We start from the raw sequence: 21,790 nt of genomic DNA, 5'->3' as shown, positions 1-21,790 counted from the left end.
TCAGCTGGGTGGGGGTGGAGGTGGGGGTGGGGGCTGGGCGGGGGAGGCCAGTGCTGGAGGACTCCGGCTGAGCGCTGGGGCGTCTCCGATGGAGCAGATGGGCTGCCCTGGGAAGGCTGCCTGGAGGAGGGGGCAGCCAGTAACGCCAGAGGCAGTGGGGAGACGGGACCACAGGAAACACCCCAACACCCCGTCCTAATTTAGGCTTAGCAGGCGCCCAGCCTGGGCTCCACACCACAGCTGGGTGGCTGGCGAAAGGGGAACTCACGAGGAGAAGTGGAAAATCCAGATCTCTCGGGGGAGCAATTAGGGAGTGACTCAGGCGGTGCAAGAGGCCAAAGCAGAGTCAACTGGAACAGAGGGTGGGCCCTGGATGGCGCTGGGTTGGCTCCACGTTGAGAGCAGGAGGCAAGGAGGCCATGCAGCAGCCACAGGCAGCCAGCGGCCGGAGTGCTGGCCCCACAGGGACAGGAACCCGCAGAGCGTGGGGGGCCAGCAGCCCCTCACCTTATCCCTGGGGAGCCCAGGCCCAGGCCCCGCTAGGGCACCTGCGTTCCCACCGTGGACTCCGAGGGCCACCGACTGCCAGGCCTGGCCCCGAGGAGGGAGAGTTCAGCAGCCCCACAGCGTGGCAAGGCTGGGCGGGGCTGGCTCTCCCGCGGCCTGGCCGCTCCCGTGTGCCAGGCTGGACCAGCCCGGCCGGGAAGTGTGGCCCACGTTAGGGCCCCGGCTAAGCCCAGGGTCGCTGCGAGCTGAGGGCATCGCCAACCCTCTCCAGCCCCAGGGCTAAAGGGACAGCCCTCCTCGCCGGGAGCTGAGCGCGGGCGGCAGTCCAGCGCGGCCCGCCCTCCGCCGCAGGAGGAACCGGTTCTGAATCAGCCCCGCGGAGGCACGAGGCTGCGCCTTCCCGGCCCTGCCCCTCCCCCGGCCTTGGCTCGGGCCGCTGGCGCCGTCCTCACTGCGTCCAAAGGCAGCCGGTCCCCCAGCTCCCCCTGCGCAGACCCGCCAGCCGCTCCCGCAGCCTGGCTGACCCCGGACCGGCCTTCCGGACGACCCTCCGACTGCCCACGCCCCGTGTCCGCCCGGGGGACAGGGCGGCGGCCGCGGGGCCTCGGGGCGGGGGCGCGGCGCCGGCTGCTGGGACCGTGCGACCCCCGGCCTGTGTCCCACGGGCGAGTGTCAACACAGGAGCCGCACCCAGGGGAAGCCGGCGGCCGGGGCCGGCCACGTGCCCGCGACCCCGCGGCGACGGCCGGGCGCCGTGACGTCATCAGCAGGCGCCGCGCGCCCGGCTGGAGCCGGAAGTGCCGCGGTCGCCGAGCCACGTGCGGACCCTCCCTCAGCCCAGCCGGCGGGGCGTCGGGTGAGCGTCCGCGGGGCCCGCGCGGGCGGGGGTCGGCCCGGGTCCCGCGCGCCCGTCCGGCTCCGTGGTCCCGCCCAGACCGGTGCCGGGCGGCCCTCGCGTCCCCCGCGTCCCCCGGAGCCCGCCTCTCCCTGTGCTCTGGGGAGGGGTCCGCAGGGTCCAGCCGCCCGCGCTCACCGGGGGGTGGGCGCCCGTTTCCCGCGGAGCGTGGCGAGCGGGTTAGGCCCTGACGTCGTGGGAACCCCGGCCGGGCCTGGCCCGCCTCTCCCTGTGCTCTGGGCCGATGGCCGCCGACTCACACCCCCGCCCCAGAGGGTCCATGTCGGCCAGGGGGTGGGCCGCCCGGGGGACAGTGCGGGGCCTGAGCCAGCCCTCCCCGTGGCCTGGGACCTGGCGCACCGCGCACGTCCCGCCTCCCGGGCCCGCACGCGCTCACGCCCCGTCCCTCCTCCAGGTCCCTGGCGCCGCCGAGAGCCACACCATGAGCTTCGTGGGCTACGAGGAGCTGATCAAGGAGGGCGACACCGCCATCCTGTCGCTGGGCCACGGGGCGATGGTGGCGGTGAGCGTGCAGCGCGGGGCGCAGACCCAGACGCGGCACGGCGTCCTGCGGCACTCGGTGGACCTCATCGGCCGCCCCTTCGGCTCCAAAGTGACCTGCGGCCGCGGCGGCTGGGTGTACGTGCTGCACCCCACGCCCGAGCTCTGGACCCTGAACCTGCCGCACCGCACCCAGATCCTCTACTCCACCGACATCGCCCTGCTCACCATGATGCTGGACCTGCGGCCAGGCTCTGTGGTCTGCGAGTCCGGTGAGTCGATGTGCATCGCGCCGCCTCAGAAATGGCCCGTGGTGGGGTCAGACAGGGCCGCTGCGCCCTCCTGAAGGCAGTGTGGCTCCTTGACCTCTGCTTTTAGAAAACCTATTTTTATTGACTTCAGAGAGGGAGGGAGAGGGAGAGAAACATCCATGATGAGAGAGAATCATGGATCGGCTGCCTTCTGCACGCCCCCAACTGGGGATGGAGCCCACAAGCCAGGCATGTGCCCTGACCGGGAATCGAACCATGACCTCTGGTTCATAGGTCAACACTCAACCACTGAGCTACACGAGCCGGGCTTGACTTCTTTTTTAAACAGGACCTTTGGAGGGACTGCCTGCAGGGAGTGAGGGCAGAAGCAAGGAGGCTGGTCAGGAGGCTGGTGCTGTACTGAGTGGGAGTTGAGGGGACTAGAGCAGGCATGTGGGGGGGCAGGAAGGGTCCTGCCTGTCTTGCTGCAGCGGGGCCACAGTGCCCCTTGGTGCTGACCAAGGTACTGACTGCCATTCCCTAACCCTGTGCTGGCAGAGGGCAGAGGGGGGCTGGCCCAGCAGTCCCCGGCTGCTGCAAGTGGAGGGTGGCCAGGGCTACTTGGAGATGCTGTGGCAGGTGGGGAGCCTGCCCCAGGCACGGTTCCCAGGGCATCATGGACCTGAGCCCAGGAGCCGGGTGCGGGCACAGTGCCTGAGGCCAGCTGTTCTCAGGCCTTTCACACACAGACACGCCCAGGGGCGCTGGACCAGCCTGGGGTGGAGACTGAAGCCTGTAGCCTGGCAGCGGACCGCCCGGGGGCCGTAGGTTTCTAGTAGGCTCCGTATGGGCTGGGACACTGGGTCGCGGGTCATGAAGAGGCCCTGCTGCCCCTGCTGCCAGCTTGCTGAGGGCCTCCGGCCATCCTGTTCCTCTCTGGGCTGCAGTTTCTCCGCATGGACAGTTGGATGTTCCCTGTTGCGCAGCCAAACGTGTTGAAATAAGAAGCAGGGGCTAGGCTCTGGTTCAGAGGTGGGGGCCGGGCAGAGGCAGCACCCAGCACGAGGCACTGGGGTGCCGGGGCAGGCGAGCAGCAGGACTCGGTGCGGGCTCAGCCCTGCTGCACCCTGTCCAGGGCCCGCTGCTCTCAGGGAAGAAGGGCCGGCCAGTGGGCTGCTCTGGGCTCCTCTGGTGTCTGGCTCCCCTTCTAGGACCTGGAGGCACAGCCATGGACCAGGCAGACCCGGGTCCTGCCTCTCGGAGGGACTGGTGGTCGGATCGCCGGCACCACTGCGGTGCGTGGATTGCTTGAGCTTGTAAGGCAGAGCTGCGTGTTTGAGGGTCACTCGGGTGCCTCCAGGCAGCAGTCAGAGAGGACCTCTGCAGCAGGGACATTGAGTTGGAGAGTGTCACCCCAGGGGAGAGCAAGCAGGGGCCCCCAGTGAGAGGCAGCACAGAGACCAGCCTGGCAGGAGCAAGAAACAAGGGGGGGTTGCCGGGGGCCGGGGGGGGACGGGACGGCACACACAGCGTCAGGAGGAGTTGACTCTACCCTGCGTGGAAGGGGAGCGCGGCCAGTTTGTGCCGAGTCTCCCCGGCCCCACTAGGGGTGCTGGGGCGATTGCAGGCAGCCAGGCTGGTGGCTGTCACTGAGCCAGGAGGGATGGGCCCCCGGCTCGGTGGGCAGGTGGGGACAGGACCAGCAGTGGGTCTGGGAGAGACGTGACAGGCGGGGCAGGCAGGCGAGGAAGGCGTTCCAGGTGTTCCAGGTGGATCCGTGTGGGTGGGGGAGGGGAGAGTCAGTGGGTGTGGTCGGCTGGGTTGTGGAAGGCTTGGCAGGGAGCCGACTTGGCGTGGGATCGGGTCCAGCTTTGCACCATGAGTGCCAGGCGCGGTTTGGGTGTAGCTGGGAGGTGGCTGGCGAGTGTGCGGGAGACGCTAGGTGCTAGGTCAGAGTCGGGTGCAGGGCCATGCTTGGGGCGTTGTCATCAAGTAGGTGGCACCTGCACCCAGGGGACAAGGGGGGGTCGGGGCAAGGGACACAGGCCAGCTGGCGCTGCAGGGTAGGAGGCGGGGAGGGGAGCTTGTGGGGAGTCGGTATCAGGGACTCAGGGGCAGCAGGGGGCGGGCAGAGGAGCTTGGGTGGAAGGACGGACCCACCTGGTGAGCCCAGAGCTCCAGGAACCGGGACCAGCCACGCGTGGAAGGCGATGGGACAGAGCCAGGCTGCTCTGTCTGCTCTGCCCCAGCCGCTCCCAACACGCTGTCCCCAGGGCCGGGCAGTGGGTTTGCTCCTGCCCCGGGACCGGGCAGGGCAGGCATCTGCTGACCCCTCCCCCAGCCGGAGTCAGAGGGCAGCCAGGACTGACAGGCAGCTCACGAGGGATGCCCACTGGTACCCCGGGCCAGCTGACCTTGGGGGCCCTCTGTGGGTCTCTTGGGGTGGTTTCCTGGGTGGACACGGCCGTCCCCCTGACACCGTCCTGTCCCCCAGGCACGGGCAGCGGCTCTGTGTCCCACGCCATCATCCGCACCGTGGCGCCCACGGGCCACCTGCACACGGTGGAGTTCCACCAGCAGCGGGCGGAGAAGGCGCGGGAGGAGTTCCGGGAGCACCGCCTGAGCCGCTGGGTGACCGTGCGCAACCAGGACGTGTGCCGCAGCGGCTTCGGCGTGAGCCACGTGGCAGACGCTGTCTTCCTGGACATCCCGTCGCCGTGGGAGGCCGTGGGCCACGCCTGGGACGCCCTCAAGGTTGAAGGTGCGTGGGGTGCTGGGAGGGGTACGCCCTGGGGGCTTGGCTCTGGGCCCAGAGCGGTCAGGAGTCACCAGGCCACACAGCAGGGGCGGGATGGCCTCAGGGAGGTCTGGCGGGCGGGTGAGGGGTGCCAGAGTCAGGCTGGGCGCCCACCCGAGGAGGGGGTGCCTCAGCCCCTGGGGAGTGTGGCAGCCCTGCCTGAGGGGGGACCTGCACCACGGGTGTGCTGGGGGTCGGAGGTCAGCCCCTGACCCCAGCGGTTCCCCGCAGAGTCGGAGTTGCCCCTCCCCCCAGCCAGCAGCCAGGCATCTGGTCCCTTTTAGGGAAGAAGCTGGCGCGGCGGCGGAAGTGGGCTCCCGGCCAGGGAGGCGCTGGCTGGGCCCTGGGTTTTCCCTTTTCTGGAGAAGGAGCGGCTGGGGCAGCAGCCCCTTCCCTCCCACCGCTGAGCCGGAGCTGCAGGGAGGGCTGCTCCTCGGAAAGCAAGGCCCGCGGCAGGGCGGTGGCCCCCACGGCAGGGCGGTGGCCCCCCAGTGATGTGGCCCCCACGGCAGGGCGGTGGCCCCCCAGTGATGTGGCCCCCACGGCAGCGCGGTGGCCCCCCAGTGATGTGGCCCCCACGGCAGCGCAGTGGCCCCCCAGTGATATGGCGGCCCCCGCCCGCTGGCTCAGGCTCGCCCTGGACTCCAGGGTCCTGGCCGCTGCCCAGGTGGCCTGGGGCGGGGAGTGGGACAGCCCCGGCTCCGCCCTCCCGCTTTGCGCCCTCCCTATCCACCCCACTCCAGGGCCCCGGGGGTCCAGGCCGCAGTCCGGGGAGGCCGGAGCCGGCTGCCCAGCCGTGGCCTCCTTGCTGCCGAGACTCCTGGCAGCGGCTGGAGCCACGCCATCTGCTGTTCCCTCTGCTCCTCAGGCCCCTTCTGGGCTCTTTGTTCTCTGCTGTTTGTTCTGGGCCCAGAGGCGCTCTGGCCTTTTTCTGGGCTCACCTGCCCGCTGGGAGCCTGGCCCGGCCACGGGTGGTCCCCACTCTCCAGGCTCTGGGCCTTGTGGGGCCTCAGTTTCCCTGGCAGTGAACACAGGGGTAGGGTCTCCTCTTGGTGGTGGCACTGCAGCCCTGGTGGAGACAAGTTTCCTGGGTGCGGGTATGGTGGGTGACCAGGCCGCACAGGCAATCCAAGGCTTGCCCGGGCCACACCCCTCCTCCCACCCTGGCTTCCAGAACCTTCTCCGCAGGACTGGGACCGGGCAGGCTGAGGGGCACTGCAGGCAGCCACAGAGGGAGGCAGAAAGAGGCTTTTACTCCCACCCCCCAATCTCCACCCCCCCCCCCACCCCCTCATCCTCAGCTTCTTGCCCTACACAGAGGAGGTGCCTCTGGCTTCCTGGGACCCAGTGCCTCACCCGCTAGGGCTGTGTGGTTAGGGCTGTAAGATTAGAGCTGTGTGGTTAGGGATGTCTGATTAGGGATGTCTGTTTAGAGCTGTAAGGTTAGAGCTGTGTGGTTAGGGCTGCATGGTTAAGGCCATCTGGTTAGAGCTGTTCTGGGCCAAATGAGCTGGCAGCTGGGATGCCAAGGCTCTACCTAACTCCCTACCCAGCCTTTGCCCTGGCCCCTGACCTCAGCTCTTCATGGCCTGAGCACATGGCCAGCCTCAGACCCCATGGCAGGGTCTGGGCACCCACCCTCCTGGCTCATACTGGGGTTTCTTGATCAGCACCCACTCCCGGGAGACCCGGGGGGGGGGGGGGGGGGATGGCCTGCCCTGCAGTCCCAGCCACTGACGCCGGCCTGGGGGGCTCCCTGCCCTCTGACACGTGTCCTCCCCGCAGGTGGGCGCTTCTGCTCCTTCTCGCCGTGCATCGAGCAGGTGCAGCGCACGTGCCAGGCGCTGGCAGCCCGCGGCTTCTCGGAGCTGAGCACTGTGGAGGTGCTGCCCCAGGTGTACAGCGTGCGCACCGTCAGCCTGCCCCCGCCCGACCTGGGCGCCGCCCCCGGCCCTGACCCCGGCCCCTTCCGCAGCGGCGCACCCATGAAGGAGGCCGTGGGCCACACTGGCTACCTGACCTTCGCCACCAAGACCCCGGACTAGCGGGCTGCCCGCCAGGAGGCCGAGGAGTGGGTGGCCTGGGCCAGCAGAGAGGCTCGCGCTGCGGCCGCCTTATATGGCCGGGTGCCTGCTGGGCCTGTTTAGACAGATGGTGGGGTGGGGCCTCCTCAGGGCCCTGGGGGAGGGGGGCCTCCACCCAGCCCAGTGTCCCTGTCCAGCTGCTGCTCTTTGCCTCTCGAAGCCCCACAGCCACGGGCTCCTCTGGGTCCGAGCCCAGGCATGAGGTGGGGGCCCCAGGCAGGGAAGGAGGTGGGGGAGCAGAGGCTGAAGGGGGGCAGGAAGCACCCGCCCTGATATTCCTGTCGCCTGGTGCAGTGGACCCCCGGCCCCCGAGGCCCAGCTCCCATGAACCCTACCCTGGGCCCTGCCCACCCTCCCCAGCGCTGGTGGGCCAGCCTGGCCCAGCCACTAGGGAGAGGCGGCCCCGCCTTGTTCCGTTGTTTGCTGCACACCCTGTCCGTCTGTCCCAGGAACAGCCCCGCCCGCCTCCTCTGCCTGCTGGGAGCTGCCTTCTGCTCTGGGACACATGGCCTCCATTACCTAGGAGCCTGGGTGGGTGTGTCTGCCCACCAGCCGGGCTTGGAACCGTAGGAACCCCTGTTGCTCAACCCCAGGATGGAGGGCAGGACACCAGGGCCGGGGCACATGTCACCTGCCTGACCTGGCCTCCAGCTCTGGGTGTGGCTGGCATCCCTGCCCCTGCACACGGGCCTGGCATCTGCCCCAGCCCCGGGACCATGCGCACAGCCCGCCTGGTGGAGAATAAACACGCGCCCTGCCCTGCACACTGACTGGGTCCTGTGTCCTGGAGGCCAGAGCCCCTCCCCCACACCAGCGCCCAGGCTGGACCTCCGCACGCAGCCCATCTGCCCTGATGCTTCCTGTTGCATAGTAGGCACCACAGGGCCCTGGACGACTGGGACAAAGGACGAGTGTGTGGCCACCCCCACCGGCTGCAAAAAGGGCCACTTGTCCCCAGGACCGGAGGGGGAGGAGGGAGGAGAGAGCATGTCCAACTGTGTCCCAGAGCTCTGACCCCTCCCCCAGGCCCCCCTGCCTCTCACTCAGAGATGCTTTGGTGTCTCATGCTCCCTGAAGAGCCCCGAGACCTGCCATCTGACCTGAGGCCATCCCCAGGTTTTGTGGGGCCTTAGCGCCAGGGGGACCTGCAGGAGGAGCAGTTTCCTAGTGTCTGTCCGGAGGCTGGTGGCTTCCCCGATACCACATGCTGTGCAGTCTCCGAGAGACCTTTGTCCCCTTGGGGTCCTTGGAACCAGCACCCTTTCCCAGGGGCTTAGCCCGTGTCCAGGACCTGCCCTGACCTCAGACCCGATGCCCAGCTGGGGACTGGCTGTGGGGCTCCAGCCCTCAGCTCCGGGCCGACTCCTGTGCACCTGCAAGGCTCTCGGGTGCCTTCTCGGGCCTCCCTTCCCGCCCTGAGCGGGAGCGTTCTGCTCAGCCACCCCCCACTTCCCCGCATCCCGTGCTGTGCTATGTGGTCACCCCAGGGCCAGGGAGTGAGCAATTGTCAGGTCAGGGGCAGTCACCTTGAGTCAGCAGCATGGGGCTGGTCACACAGCGAGGGTTCATCCCGTAACTCCACTCCCTGCCCAGACACTGTGTGGCCCTGCTTTTCCTTGGAAATTTCTGCACTGCCCCACCCTGCGGAGTGGCCCGGCGCCACACCCAGCTTCCTCCACTGCCCTTGAGGCTCAGACCGCCCCCCAGGGCCCGGGCAGGATCCCACCCTCAGGCCAGAGTCAGAGTCTACCTGCAGGGACACCAGCTCCCACCGCCTACCGCCTTCCCCAGGGAGCCCCACCCAGGCTGGCCCTCAGCCCCTGCCCTTGCTGGACTGCTCTCTCCTGCCGGTCCTCCAGGCCACACCTGCTCTCCTGCCTCTGGCTGTGAGCAGGTGGTTAGCACAGAGCCCAGGCCGAGGGAGGATGCTCCTGCCCACTGCACAGGGAGAAACTGAGGCACAGAGGAGATTGGACTCACTGGGCTCCAGGCCCCGCCCACCAGGCCTCCCATATCACACACTCCTGCCCTGTGAGGTCCCCCGGGCTTTGACCACGGACAGAGGGAGAGGTTTCTGCTGGATTCCCCGAGACTCAGAGGCCTTGGCAGCCAGGCGGGTCTGGGGGCTGCTGGAAATTGGAGTGGGGGGAGCAGGAGGCCCTCCCAGGAAGGTGTGAGCTGGGATCCTCAGGCAGGTCACCCATTGGGCCCAGGCAGTCGGGAGAAGTCCATGCTGGGAGCAGAGCAAGGAGCAGGGGCGTGGGAACACTCAGGTGGGCCTCACCAGGAGGCAGCCAGACCCCACTCCGCCCTCGGGATGCCTGCCTGATCACACCCGCCCGCTGGCACGGCACGATGGCGCTGGGAGGTTATTCCGTCCATGTGGGCTCAGCTTGTGCTCGGGGAACCTCTCTGATTACCATCCCTGGTGGGGCTCGGCTGCCACCGCCGGGAAGCCCCCATTCTCTGTCAAATTCCAAGGCCAGAATCTTGGGGCTCCTTCTGGGTCTGATAATACCTTTTGTCCTTTGAGGCACTCGGGTAGCTCTTGCGTCAGGGGTGTTTGAATAGTTCATCGGGAAACCGGGAGAGGAGATTGGACGAGGAGACTTGTCTGGCAAATGCAGGTCATCTGGTCACTGTGCTTACAGTCAGTTGCATAATAAAACCCCAAACTGGAAACCTTTGGCTGGGCATGGGCCGATGGCTCTTCAGTTGACCTCCACACCTTTCAGGGCAGGTGTATCAGTTAGCTGTCACCACAGATGTGCTGCATAACAAATATCCCCTCCCTCTAGAAAACTAGCTCAGAGGCCTAAAGAAGCCATCAGTGCCTCTCAGATCTGTGGCCTGGCTGCTCTTGGCCAACCTCAGCCAGGCCCGAGTGGGGGCTGAGCTGACTGGAGGCCCCTCCTCCAGACCTGGGCCTGGCCTGTGCACGCTGGTCTGTCCACATCTCAGCTATTAAGGACAAGTCGGGTCATGGGGCACTTTTCAAGCCTCTGGTATGTGGCCTAACCTCAAGTCAGGCATGAGAGAGACCTGAGGTTGTAGGGAGAAGCTGCGTGGCCACAGCACACAGTGGGTGTCAGCAGGGCCTTCCCTGCCCAGCAGGCACCATGCACAGCGGGTCCTCAGCAGGCAGGTAAGGGCCTGCCGGGCCTCGCCAGCCCTGCCATCCTCCCCACACTGCGTCTGTGCCCAGCCGAGGGCATTTCAAAGTCAGGCTGCCTGCAGGCGTGGCATCAGCGGGAGGGAATTATTCTGTTCCCACCAGGCCCAGAATAGCTCAGAATTGGGTCACGCTAACTGAGCACCCGGTCACAGCCTCCAGCCTTGTCAGTAATCCGCCTTCTCCCGGCATCTGTCCCTTTAGAGAGGGGCAGGCCGGTGTGGGCACGCTGTTAGAAGGTGGGGACCGGGAGGGGTGTGTGATGGCTGCCCTCGTCCCTCCTCCCGTCTCCCATGTCCTTTGCTCTCCCTGCCCCCACCTAACAGGGACCCCCATCCTCCTGCCCACCCGGCCACTGCCCTACTTCCCACAACCCATCAGCCCCCACGCACAGGCCCGGCGGCGTGACAGCTCCAGGCTCGCTTGGCACCACAGTGCCCCTCACAGGTGAGGCCCCGGGTCTGGCTCAGCTGGAAGGGGGAGCCCTTCTGGCCTCCCTGCTGACCTTGACCTTGACCTGACCTTCTGAGTAGGTCACTGCCTCGAACGCTCCTTTGACTCCCTCCTGGGTGCTCCTCCCTTTGAAGGCAGCTGAAGGCGATGGTGGGCAGTGGCCCCCCCACCTCCGAGATCCCAGGCTCATCTCCCCCCACACTCAGGACCTGCTCCTGCTCCGTGGCTGCCTCTCACCTGGGAGTGTAGCCCCTCCCCCCACAAGCCTCCCGATGTGCCAGCCCAGCAGTTGGCACAGGCAGACTCTCTCCATCCCTGTCCTGGGCCCCTCCCAACTGGCCCCGCGCAGCTAGCAGATGACACCACTGCCCTGGGACACAGTGGAGCCAGGTGCTCGCCTCTGCGCTCGGACATGTGCTCTGGGAGAGAAGAAATGCTGCTGGCCTTTCTGACAGGATCCAAAGCTCAGCACCTCCCGTCTCCATGGCAACGTCCCGGGCATCTGCCCACAGGGACTGCTCGCTGCTCTTCCCCCGCCCCCTTGGGGCCGAAAGCCCCCCTGATGGAGCCTGGCTGGGCGCTTGCCCTGCTCGGGGCTCTGGGTACCTGGAGTGACAGGACTGCTCACCTGCAGGCTTTTCTCCCAGGGACCGAGCTGTGCCCAACGTGGTCCCTGGCCAGCAGCACCGCCTCTCCAGGGGGCTAGATCAGAGGCACCGTTGGGGGTCCCCCCAGACCTCCAAGTCAGAAGGCGGTTTTAGATGGTCCCCCAGGTGATTTGAACATAAAGGGGTGAGGAGCACCTCTTTGCCACTAGGGAGCCCAGAGCCCAGCCTCCTGCCTGTGGTCAAGCGTGGGCAGACCTCCCTAAGAGGCCGAGGGGGGTGATGTCACCTGGGTACGCTGCCACCAAGTGGCACCTTAGGGTGCCAAGCCCATTCTTGCAGCAGTACAGTAATACCTCCTACCCAGACACAGTCTCTGCCACATGCGTCCCGGGCACTGGTTTTGGCTCTTTACAGACCCAGACGCGGCTCTGTTCTTGGGACAAACCCACTCCCAAGCCTTCGCCACAGGCGCCTGCATGACGTGCTGTGGGCTGGGCTGCTCCGTAGAAATGCAGGCTCCTGGCCCCACCGGCTCTGGACAAGGGTGGGACCCGGCGGTCACTGCCGGGCAATAGGAGTTTCAAACTTCCCTTCCTTTGAGCTCTTTTTTAAAAAAATTCATTTCAGAGAGGAAGGGAGAGGGAGAGAGAGAAACATCAAAGATGAGAATCATCCACCGATCGGCTGCCTCCTGCCTGCCCCCCACTGGGGATCAGGGGATTGAGCAGCTCGGTACAACTCCACGGAAGCTTCTAGCACCATCGACCTCGCTCTTTTCGAGACTGTGCTGTTGCCCATTAGAACTCAACTCCCACTCAGTTCGGCAGGATGTTTGTGTGGAATCCCCGTCCCTCCCGGTCGCTGTGTCTCCCAGGCAACACCGGGCAGAGGCCCAGGACCCAGCGTGCGAGCCCGGGTGGGAGCAGTGCTGCACGGAGCTTTTGGGTCCTGATTTGAACAAACAAGATGTTTTATTTTTATTTTAAGTATATTTGTATTGATTTCAGAGAGGAAGGGATGGGGGAGAGAGAAACATCAGTGATGGGAGAATCACTGATCGGCTGCCTCCTGCAGGCCCCATACGGGGTGGAAGCCCACAACCCGGGCATGTGCCCCAACTGGGAATTGAACCCTGACCTCCTGGTTCATAGGTCATGTTCAACCACTGAGCCACAGGGCTGTTGTTGGTTATTTTAAAGGAAAAATGCCCCAGGCTGCTTCGACCCTGAATTGTTCCAGGCTCTGGGCAGGGAAAGAAGTCAGAGGTCTCTACCCTGTCCCCTGGCTCACCTTCAGCTGCTAGTCCCCCCTCAGGTCAGGGCCAGGGGCCTCTCTGGTTCTCGGGGGGGAGGGGGAACAGCAGGTTCTGAGGGAGGCTGGGGGCCCGCGGGTGCTGGGGGGCCGGGGTTCCTTAGGCATCTGTGGGTTGAGGAGGGGACCCCGGGTGTCCCCAGATCGCAGGGCCCCTAGCCTCCAGCCCCAGAGGCGGCCCCTCTCTGGCCTCTCCACCTCCAGACACCCCCGTCTTGTCTTTGCAAACGCTTCCTGCAGCCCTGCCCCCTGCCCTGCCGCCAGCGCCCCCAGAAAACTCGGAGGACATCTGGCTGCGGTTTCACTGACCCAGGAGGCCCGCCGTCCAGGGCCGCCCGGGCTGCGGTCACTGTTGCCGAGAAAGAGAATGTCAGCCGCGGGAGGAGGGGCCGGGCGGGCCGGACGCAGATGCGTGACGGCGAGAGCAGCGCCCACCAGCAGCGCCGCCTGGGTCCGTGGTCCCGGCTGCGGGGGCGGCGCTGCCAGGAATGCGGCGGGGGCGGGGCGGGCCGCCGAGGAGCTGGTTGCTAAGCTACCGGCACAATGGACACGCTGGGCTCCCGGCAACGCGGGGGACAATCTGGGGGGGGGGGGGGGTCCCGGCCATCCCTTCCCCCAGCTCGCAGCCTCCGCCCCGCGCCCGCCTCTGACCCAGCTCCCTGCAGTCCGCGTGCAGGGCTTTCCCAGGGGCCTGGCAGAGCGGGAGGCCTGCGGAGCCCCAGCCCTCGCCGCCGCCCCGGGCTCTGCGGGCAGCCCCCCCACGCCCGCCCCGTCAAGCCCGGCCACGGTGGGACCAGACGGGGTGCGTCCTGCTCCCTCGTGGAGAGACCGTGAGCAGCTCTGGGCCGGCGTGGCGGGCGGGGAGGGGCTCAGCACCGCCCCCTCCAGTCACCAGGCCTCGCCCTCCCCGTGCCCCCCAGCCCTGCCGAGGGCCCCTCCACTGGGGCGTCCACAGCCCCAGCACCCCCACAACCTTGGGGGACAGGCAGCCCAGCATGTCCCTGGGGCCAGGCCTCTGCTGGGGGCAGGCGGCCTTCCCTGTTCAGCGGGAATGGTCAGGGGCAGAAAAATCGAGTATTTGGAACTAATGATAAGAACTAGGAACGCTGCTCCGCTAACCATGATGGTTCGGTTCTGATTGGAAAGCACCTTCCAGCCTCGGCCAGAGCTGTGCGCCCTGGGACCGGGCACTCACGTGGGAGTGGGGTCCATGCCCCTTGGCTTGTGGGGGGCAGAGCAGATGTTTGGGGGGCCCTGCTGCTCTCCCTGCTGCCGGCAGGATTGGAATCAGCGCTCATGTAGCAGTCAACCCTGTCTCCGCTGATTTAGCTCAAGTCGTGACAGGTGGCCCGGACCCCTCGGTTGTCTGGTTACAAAATCAGGAAAGCAGCACTCCCCCCCCCCCCCCCCCCCCCGTGGCTTTGAGCAGAAAACTTGTCCTCTCTGAGCCTCAGCCCCCCATCCCCTGTGGAACGGGGTACCCCCAGGAGCTCCCCAGCTGGGCTTGTGGGGGTTTCCTTGGGAGCTGCATGGGGAGGTGCCCAGGGCTGCCCAGGCCTGCCAGCCCCTCACCCCACCACATGCACAGACAATGCACAGGTGCACATGCCAGAAGTCCCGGGACCCAGGGCGGCCCTGGCTTCAGCAGCTGAGGACAAGGAACACCCCAGAACCCCTGCCGGTGATGGAGCCCACCCCAGGCCAGGGGACAGCTGTCTGCCCCTCCCTAGGTGGTCCCCAGGCTCCCCTTCCCCTTCCTGTAGCCGCTGTCCCTGTCCTGGGGATCAGACAGCTGGACACAGAGGCCCCCACTGGGCTGAGGCCCCATGGTTCTGGGATGGGGTCCGCCCCTCAGCAGGCACCGTCACTCACTGGGAGCAAAGCCAGGGAGCGGGCTGCTCCATCCCTCCCCTCCCCCACTGCACCCTCCCCAAGAAGAGGCCCAGCACCCCCTTCCCCCCACTGCAAGGCGAAGGCCGAACTGGGCCCCTGGGCCCCTCCTGGGCTGAGCGCTGAGGACAAAGAGGCAGCTGCCGGCGGGCAGGGGCGGGGGGGCGGGGGGCCCAGCCTTTGTGCACCCAGCGGCGGGGTGACCTCATCACGCCAGAGAAGGACCCTTTCTTCCCAAAGGCAGCAGCCGCTGGGAATCCGCCTGGGACAAAGCCTCCGCCAGGCAGAGGACCAGCAAGTGGCCGGCCCCCCTCCCGGCATAAATTAGGGGGGGCTGAGGGCTGCGTGGGGGCAGGGCGGGCGGCTGCAGCTGGCGCCTGGGGGCACACACATTCACACCCGCATGTGCACACAAGGGTCAACCCCAATGCCCACTCCCACGGGTGCCACGGTGCCGGCCACTCCCCTCCCAGCCTCACTCCCTCATTCTTCCCACAGAAGGGGGCGCAGGGAGCATGGTGGACGAGGAGGGATGGGCGGCTCCAGGCTGGAGGGGAGTGGGGACAGGGGTCACATCGCTCCCAGACTCCCAGGGTGGGGGCTGCTGGGCCCCGCCTGCAGCCTGCCCGTGGGGACCGCAGCCAGCAGGAGCCCCGGCCTGGGGTGACAGCAGCCTGGCTCCCGGGTGAGGTCAGGAAAACATTTGGTTTTCGAAGCATGGTGTCCGGTGACACCCACCGGGGCCCAGGCTTCCTGTCCGGGTGCTCCACAAAGCGCCCTCACAGCCCTGCGGGCCCTCAGCCAGCCCTCAGGGGCCGCCCGGCACCCGCGATGACCCTGCGAGACCCTGCTGGTCGGGGTGGCCCAGGGGGGACCTCACAGGTCCCCCAGGGTCCCTCAGGTCCCCACAAACGCCCCACTTCTCCCCTGGTGGCTTGCTCAGCCGCCCTGGGCACTGGAGACACTTGTCCCCATGCCCACCGCTGTGACAGTAGTGGCTGTAGGCCAGGCAGGCTTCCTGCAGGAGTCGGCGGCCAGCTCAGGGCTGGCTCCCAAAGTCAGGCCAGGTGAGCGGTGCTGCCAGCCCCCCCCCCCCCCCCGCCCCCACCACAGGGCCGACTGGCTAAGAGGGTGTCAGCGTGTAAAGGGCGCCCTCCCCTGGGCCTTGTCCTCGGTGCTCCCGCCACCCCCTCACCCCAGACTCTGCCCTGACGTGGGGGCCTTGGTCTGAGGCCTTTGGTGTGGGTCACAGAGACTTCCGAGGCTTGTGGTCACCCCAGCAGCACAGGGAACCCCAAGATTTCCGGGGCTGGAAACCCACAGCCCTTTCACCACCACTGGGTCCACAGCCCCCGGCGGACGGGAGCACAGGGAGCGAACCCACAGGGCGGAGCACCCACCCCCAGTGGTGGGAGATGAATGGCTCCCAGGCCCCCGGGCACCCGCGCGGTTAGGGCGGGACCAGGAGGCCAGGGCTTCCAGGGCTCAGGGCGGGCTCAGCCTCCAGAAACCTAAGGCCCTGCAGCCATCCACACATCCCCTCCCCCCAGGCGGGCAGTGAAGGGCAGGGCGGGCGGGCGGGAGTAAGTAGGCCAGTGCTTTGTGCAGTGTTGCTAGGGCCACACCGTCACTGCTCCGCTGGCTTCCTTCTGGGCCTCATTCCCAGGACACCTCGCAGCCGCCAGGCAGCCCTGCCAGCCCCCAGCCCCCAGCCCTCCACCACCGGGCCCCTTGCCCATCCACAGGCCAGTAGGGTGCCCTAGCAGAGTATGTGTGTCCCGCATTGTCACACACACACACATGCACACACTACATATATGCACATCATTTCAAACACACGCACACGGCACTCATATGCACACAGCACACGTGTGTACATTCACACATGTACATGGAACACACGTGTATGCACACGGCATACATGCACAGCCATACGAGGTGCTGGGTGAAGCTGCAGGAGCCACTGCATGGCAAGTCCCCAGGGTTTGGTGTTGGCCCCAGGGAGGGCGAGGCAGGAGGGCCGGCCAGGGCTGAGCTGAGCTGCAGCTCCAGGACCCCACTGGGCGCCCAGAGCTTGCAGCCTGGAGCTGGGCCTCTGAGGCCTTGCAAGGCCCCGCCTGGCATCTGCTTGCTGACTGAAAGGGCAGGCTCTGCTGGGCTAGGATTTCGGGGACACACTGGCCTGAAGGGAAGACATAAGGGGCTCCTTGGGAGGAGGTGCGGCCCACTGGCTCCTTTCCACACAGTGGCCGCCACCCCCAGGGCTCCGTGGGCACCTCATTGGACTCTCAACCCCAATGCAAAGCAGGTGTCACTGCCCACTTCACAGATGGTGGCCTGGCTCCTGTCCTCAATGACGTCAACGGGTGGATCTGGGCCTCAGGGAGGAGCTGACCCAGGACCCTGCTTGGGGCAGGCGGGCAGCGAGCCAGGAGTTCCTGGGAGGCACCCTGGGGAGGGGCCAGGAGGGTGGGGCTGATTCTTGGGGAAGAAACCGGGACCCCCTCCCAGCGTGACAGCTGGGCCTCTTGGCCCCCTGCCGCAGCCTCTCCGTGACAACACAGTGCTGGCCTGGGCCCCGAGCCCCCTGGGTCTGTGCGGGCGCTGGTCCCGGAGAGCCGGTGGCCCCGTGTCCTCTCCGCCTGCTGCAGGGGCTGTGGCCCGAGGGCGTCCGCGGGAAGAAGCACTGTTGTCTGCTGGGATCCAGGCCTGAGAAAGGCCCTGAGCTCCTAGCAACATGGACCTTCGGCATAAAGGCTGTCGCCAGGGGCCTCTGGGGGCTCCGGGCAGGGGGGGTCCCACGGCACAGCTTGCCTTTGGCCCCGCAGCCCCTGCTGGTGTGAAGCTGTGTGCGGCGCAGGCAGGCAGGGGCACAGCAGAGGGCAGGGGGCTGGCGTGGGGCAGGCAGAGCAGGCGGCGTGGGGAGGCGGAGGCCAAGCTGGAGACCGGAGCCAAGCCCCCACCCCACCAGGCCCCAGGAGAGCAAGCGAGGCTACTGGGGTGCCATTACCCCCCAACCCCCGCTGCTGGTGCTCTCCCCGGAGCCGGCCTGAGCTGCAGACCCCACAGTGCATGCGGGGCCCTGGTGTGGGCCCTGGAGGCTGCTGGGGGGAAACGAGCCCAGAAAGGCCGGGCGGAGGGGGCTCCTTGAGCCCCAGGGGAGGCCAGCTCCCTCCCACCACCCGCAGCAGCCCTTCCTGCCCCGCCCAGCTCGCCCGCTGCTCTGGTTCTTCCTTCTCTCCGGCTCCCCATGGCTTCCGCCGCCCTCCTGCCCTGGACCCCAAAAAACAGGGCCCGAGTGGGGCCCAGGGGCAGAGAATGGAGGAACCCGCTCGGCTGCGGGGCCTCACAGAGCACAGGGGCCGCCCCCCAGGCCCTGAAGGTTCTGGAATCACGGGGCTGCGGGCAGGCAGCACAGACCCCCCCCTTGTTTGCCGCCCTGACGGCCTGGGGCGCCGTGGGCTGTGGGTGGCGCGCCGGCCTGGGCCCGACCCGGCTCCGCGGGGCGAGTCGGATACGGTGAGGTCCCCATGCTCCCTGCACCCCTGCCCCCCGCACTGTGGCGCGTGGGCGCGGCGGGACAGCCCAGCACCAGCTCCACGCTCCGCGCCGGGAGCGCCCGGCCGGCCACCTGTCCACGTGGGCGAGCACAGTGCCCCCCCCCCCCCCCAGCGAGCACAGGTGCCCCCCGCCCCACCAGCGAGCACAGGTGCGCCCACCCGCCCGGCCCCGGCAGCCGCCCAGGAGCAACAGCTGCGCGGCCCCGCGCTTCCTGCGCACTCCCTCCGCCGGGAGGCCTGGGCTCCGCGAAGCCGGGCCGCGGGCGCCGCCTGGCGGGCGCAGGGAAACCCAACAGGCGGGCGGGGCTTGGGAGGAGGTGCGCGACCCGCTAAGGAGACTTCAAGGTCAGGGAGGTGCTGCAGCGGAAGGGCGGGCGGGCGGAGCTGTTTAGGGTCCTCCCTCTTCACCCGGCCTGGCAGGCCCCCCAGGGCAGGTGGGAGTGGGGGTCAGACCAGCTTCTTGGGGTCTCACTGGAGGGACCCCCTGGGTACCCTCTGCAGGCTGCCAGGGCACAGGTCTAGCCCCTGGGCAGGCAGTCGTGGTCAAAGCCACCAGGCCAGGTTTGGTGGAGCTACTGTGGGCTGGGCCTGGGGTGGGGGCTCCCCCGGAAGTGCCCGGCCCCAAAGGGTCACTGGTACCTGGCTCTCTGGTCCAGGATGCAATTCTGCATCCCCAGTGGCTTCCCCCACAGCACAGCCCCCCCCCCCCCCCCAACCTCAGAGGCTTTGCACTGGCTGCTGGTCAGCCTGCACCCTACCCGGCCCACAGGCCCTGACCCACAGGCAACCCCTGGGCCGCGCTGGTCCCAGGACCCCTGCCCTTCCGTTGAGTGGCCTGGTCGGGTGAGGGCGGGAAGACGGAACCTGGGTTCCCAGAGAAAGTAAGGCATGTGGACCCGGGAGCTGAGGGCCACGCAACCCTGGCTGAGCCTTCAGGGTGGGCGGCACCATGAGGCCGGCACCGGGTGCCCAGACAAGACCTCAGGCCCCAGAGCCAGCAGCAAGGGCCTCGCTGCCCCAGGCTCGGGATGTGCCAGGCCTCGGTGCCCCACCACCCAGCAGCCTGAGAGGACTGGAAGCGGGAAATGGCTGGAGGGCGGAAAGGTTCCTGTACCCATTAACCAGCACTGGCCGAGACCGCGGTGAAGAGGGAGGCGGTTCGTGTTTGTCAGACCAGGAGCCGGGGGCCTGGCAGCCGGCAGGGCTGTGCTGAGGGCAAGCCCAGTTCCAGGACTCGGGGCAGAGGAGGCTGCGGGCTGCGCTTTAGTTTCCTGTGAAGGGTGTCCGGCGCTGGGCCGCCCAGAAGTGGCCTGAGCTCCGCACTGCCACACGGGCACGCACGGGGCCTTTCACGCATCCGAGGCCAGAATGCGCCCCACCGGGTCCTGACCAGCCTTAGGGGCAGTGCCCGCCCCTGCGACGCCCTCAGCACCGCCGTGTCCTTCCTGCCTGCCGTCGGGTGTTCACGCTCAAGCGCGGGTCCCTTACCGCCTCACGCGTGGCTTCGGGGCAGCAGCGTGATGGCATGTGAACCTGTCCAACGTGCTTTTCCGCGTGTGCGCCCGCGTGTGCGTGGCCGGGGGCTGCCTCGCTCCTCTCCGCTCCCCTGGAGGGCAGCAGGCGGCCAGACCAGAGGACCTGCAGGAAAGGCCAGGACTAGACAAACTTCACTGCTGTCACGTGACGAGTTTTCGACAGACAGACAGACAATTGCTCAGGCAACTAGACGGAGACGGAGAGGGCCCTCGCTGCGGGGGGCGGGGGGGGGGGGGCGGGGGGACGGGGGGCGGTTAGGGAACCCCGCTGGCCGCGTTTCAGAAGCCCTGGGAGGACTCAGGGCCAGAGATGCTCCCGTGGTCTGTGGGCTCGGGGGAGATGGCAGCCCTTCCCCACTCCCCGGTCCTGGTTGTTTAAATGGGAACGTTACCCCTCCCCTGTGACGGGACCCCAAGGCTCCTGCCCCCCGCCCGGGCCTGGCCCGCCCCCGTCAGTGAAGGTGACAGGAGAACAGAACTCACACCTCAGACTCACACCCTGTCTCGACTGCAAAGATAACTAAGAGGCTTTTTATTTCATTAATAATTAAGGTTATGCTAACGTGTCTCAAAATAACCCGAATGTTGAAGACATGCCATTACAATAGTCGTACGGCTACCAGGGGCAGGACCCACACACTGGAATACACACCTTATCAGACAGCAAGCCAAGGGCAGGTGTGGCTCCAATTATTAAAGTGCCACACGGAAAGCTGAAAAGCTTTGCTTCAAATAACTGCACAGATAAACTTAGACCCTCAAAAACCAGATGGAAATTGGCAAAATAAAACATGAGAAAAACTGGTTAAATTCTCAAACACGCTAAATTACGTTAACTATGTCTCACCAAGGGCTTGAGGAAAACAGCGGTAAACTGTACGTGGTTGACATGCTAATTCCTTTATTTTCGTAACCACTCAGGCTGCCTGTGTCCCTGGCGGACGGAGGCAGCCGGAAAGCAGGCACCCGCTGGCTTCGCATGAACAGAGGCTACACGGAATGCAGACCAAGGCCAGACCCTGGGGGTGGGCTTTCCTTCCATCAGATTCTCCTCGTGTCACATCGCAGAAGCGCGCGTCACATCGCAGAAGCGCGCGTCACATCGCAGAAGCGCGCGTCACATCGCAGAAGCGGGTGCCACATCGCAGAAGCGGGTGCCACATCGCAGAAGCGCGTGTCACATCGCAGAAGCGCGTGTCACATCGCAGAAGCGCGTGTCACATCGCAGAAGCGCGTGCCACGGGAGGAACTGAACTGAACTATGACACACAGACTCCCTCGGGCGGGCGCAGTGCGGGCAGCATGAGCGGGTAGAGGGGCACAGGAAGGCGCCTTACCCATCGCTCATGGTCGGACTGTTTCCGTGACCACAGTGGCCCCGTGAGCGGCAGCAGGCTGGCCACACAGCCCGGAGCTGGGCAGGGCCGGCTCCACCCCCACAGGAAGCTGGCCACAGCCGCGGGCAGCGCTGCTGCCAAAGAACCACCGGTGCGAGCGCGGCCCTGAGCTGCCAGCTGACACTGAACACCAAGCGCAGCTGCGGCGGATGTCGGTGCTCCCACCAGTGCTGGAGGGCACCTAAAACTATGACCCAGAACAGCACCCTAAAAGGACAGGCCAACATGGGCTCCAACAACCTGCCATGGGACAGCCCCCAGCCGGTGGGCGGGCTCACTGCCTGGCACCCGACTGCCCTCTGACCCCACTATCGGCGAGTCCGCTGCAGGAGGAGCTAGCGGGGCTTTAATGATCGGGCGACACTGCGCGGCCAGACCCGCCCAGGCTCCGCCCTCCCTGGGCGTCCAGGGCCTTCCGCACCTGCCCAGGCTCCGCTGTTTATATGAGTTACCACACCAGTGGCTGAGGGGGCGATTTCTCAAGTTCAGGCCACTTGTGAGAGGTGACACCGGGAGCACTTAGTCACCACGCTCGGACCAACCCGTCACCAAGGCGCTTCAGACCTTCGGGAACTGAGTCTTTCGCTTCTGGACAGGCAACCTGGGGTCCTCGGAGAGAATTACAGACATGCGCCCCTCTCGGCAGAGGGAACAGCACTTCCCGCACTCACAGGCCTGGGCCTGGCTGGCTCCTTCAGGCACCAGAAACGTCCCCGTGCTGGTCACGGGAGCGAGAGGCCCTCTCACTGCCTGGCCGCCGAGTGCGATCAGGACGATGCTAGTGGCTGACGGCGACCTTCCTCAGCAAGCTGAGTGCCTGCCCACCTCT

The 21,790-nt window shown here is 66.8% G+C and overlaps 1 protein-coding gene across 1 annotated transcript; it reads left to right on the top strand.

The window, feature by feature from the left end:
- The first annotated feature begins 667 nt into the window (after window positions 1-667).
- Window positions 668-9,717, top strand: TRMT61A (tRNA methyltransferase 61A). Its single transcript, XM_059685635.1, has 4 exons — window positions 668-1,363; window positions 1,818-2,175; window positions 4,649-4,915; window positions 6,737-9,717. Exons 2-4 carry the CDS (start codon window positions 1,845-1,847, stop codon window positions 6,994-6,996), a joined length of 858 nt encoding a protein of 285 aa, XP_059541618.1. The 5' UTR covers window positions 668-1,363; window positions 1,818-1,844; the 3' UTR covers window positions 6,997-9,717.
- The last annotated feature ends 12,073 nt before the right edge of the window (window positions 9,718-21,790 follow it).

The sequence above is a fragment of the Myotis daubentonii genome, chromosome 1 (genome assembly GCF_963259705.1).
Source record: "Myotis daubentonii chromosome 1, mMyoDau2.1, whole genome shotgun sequence".
Classification (NCBI taxonomy): Eukaryota; Metazoa; Chordata; class Mammalia; order Chiroptera; family Vespertilionidae; genus Myotis; species Myotis daubentonii.
This window is presented reverse-complemented; position numbering and strand designations above follow the sequence as displayed.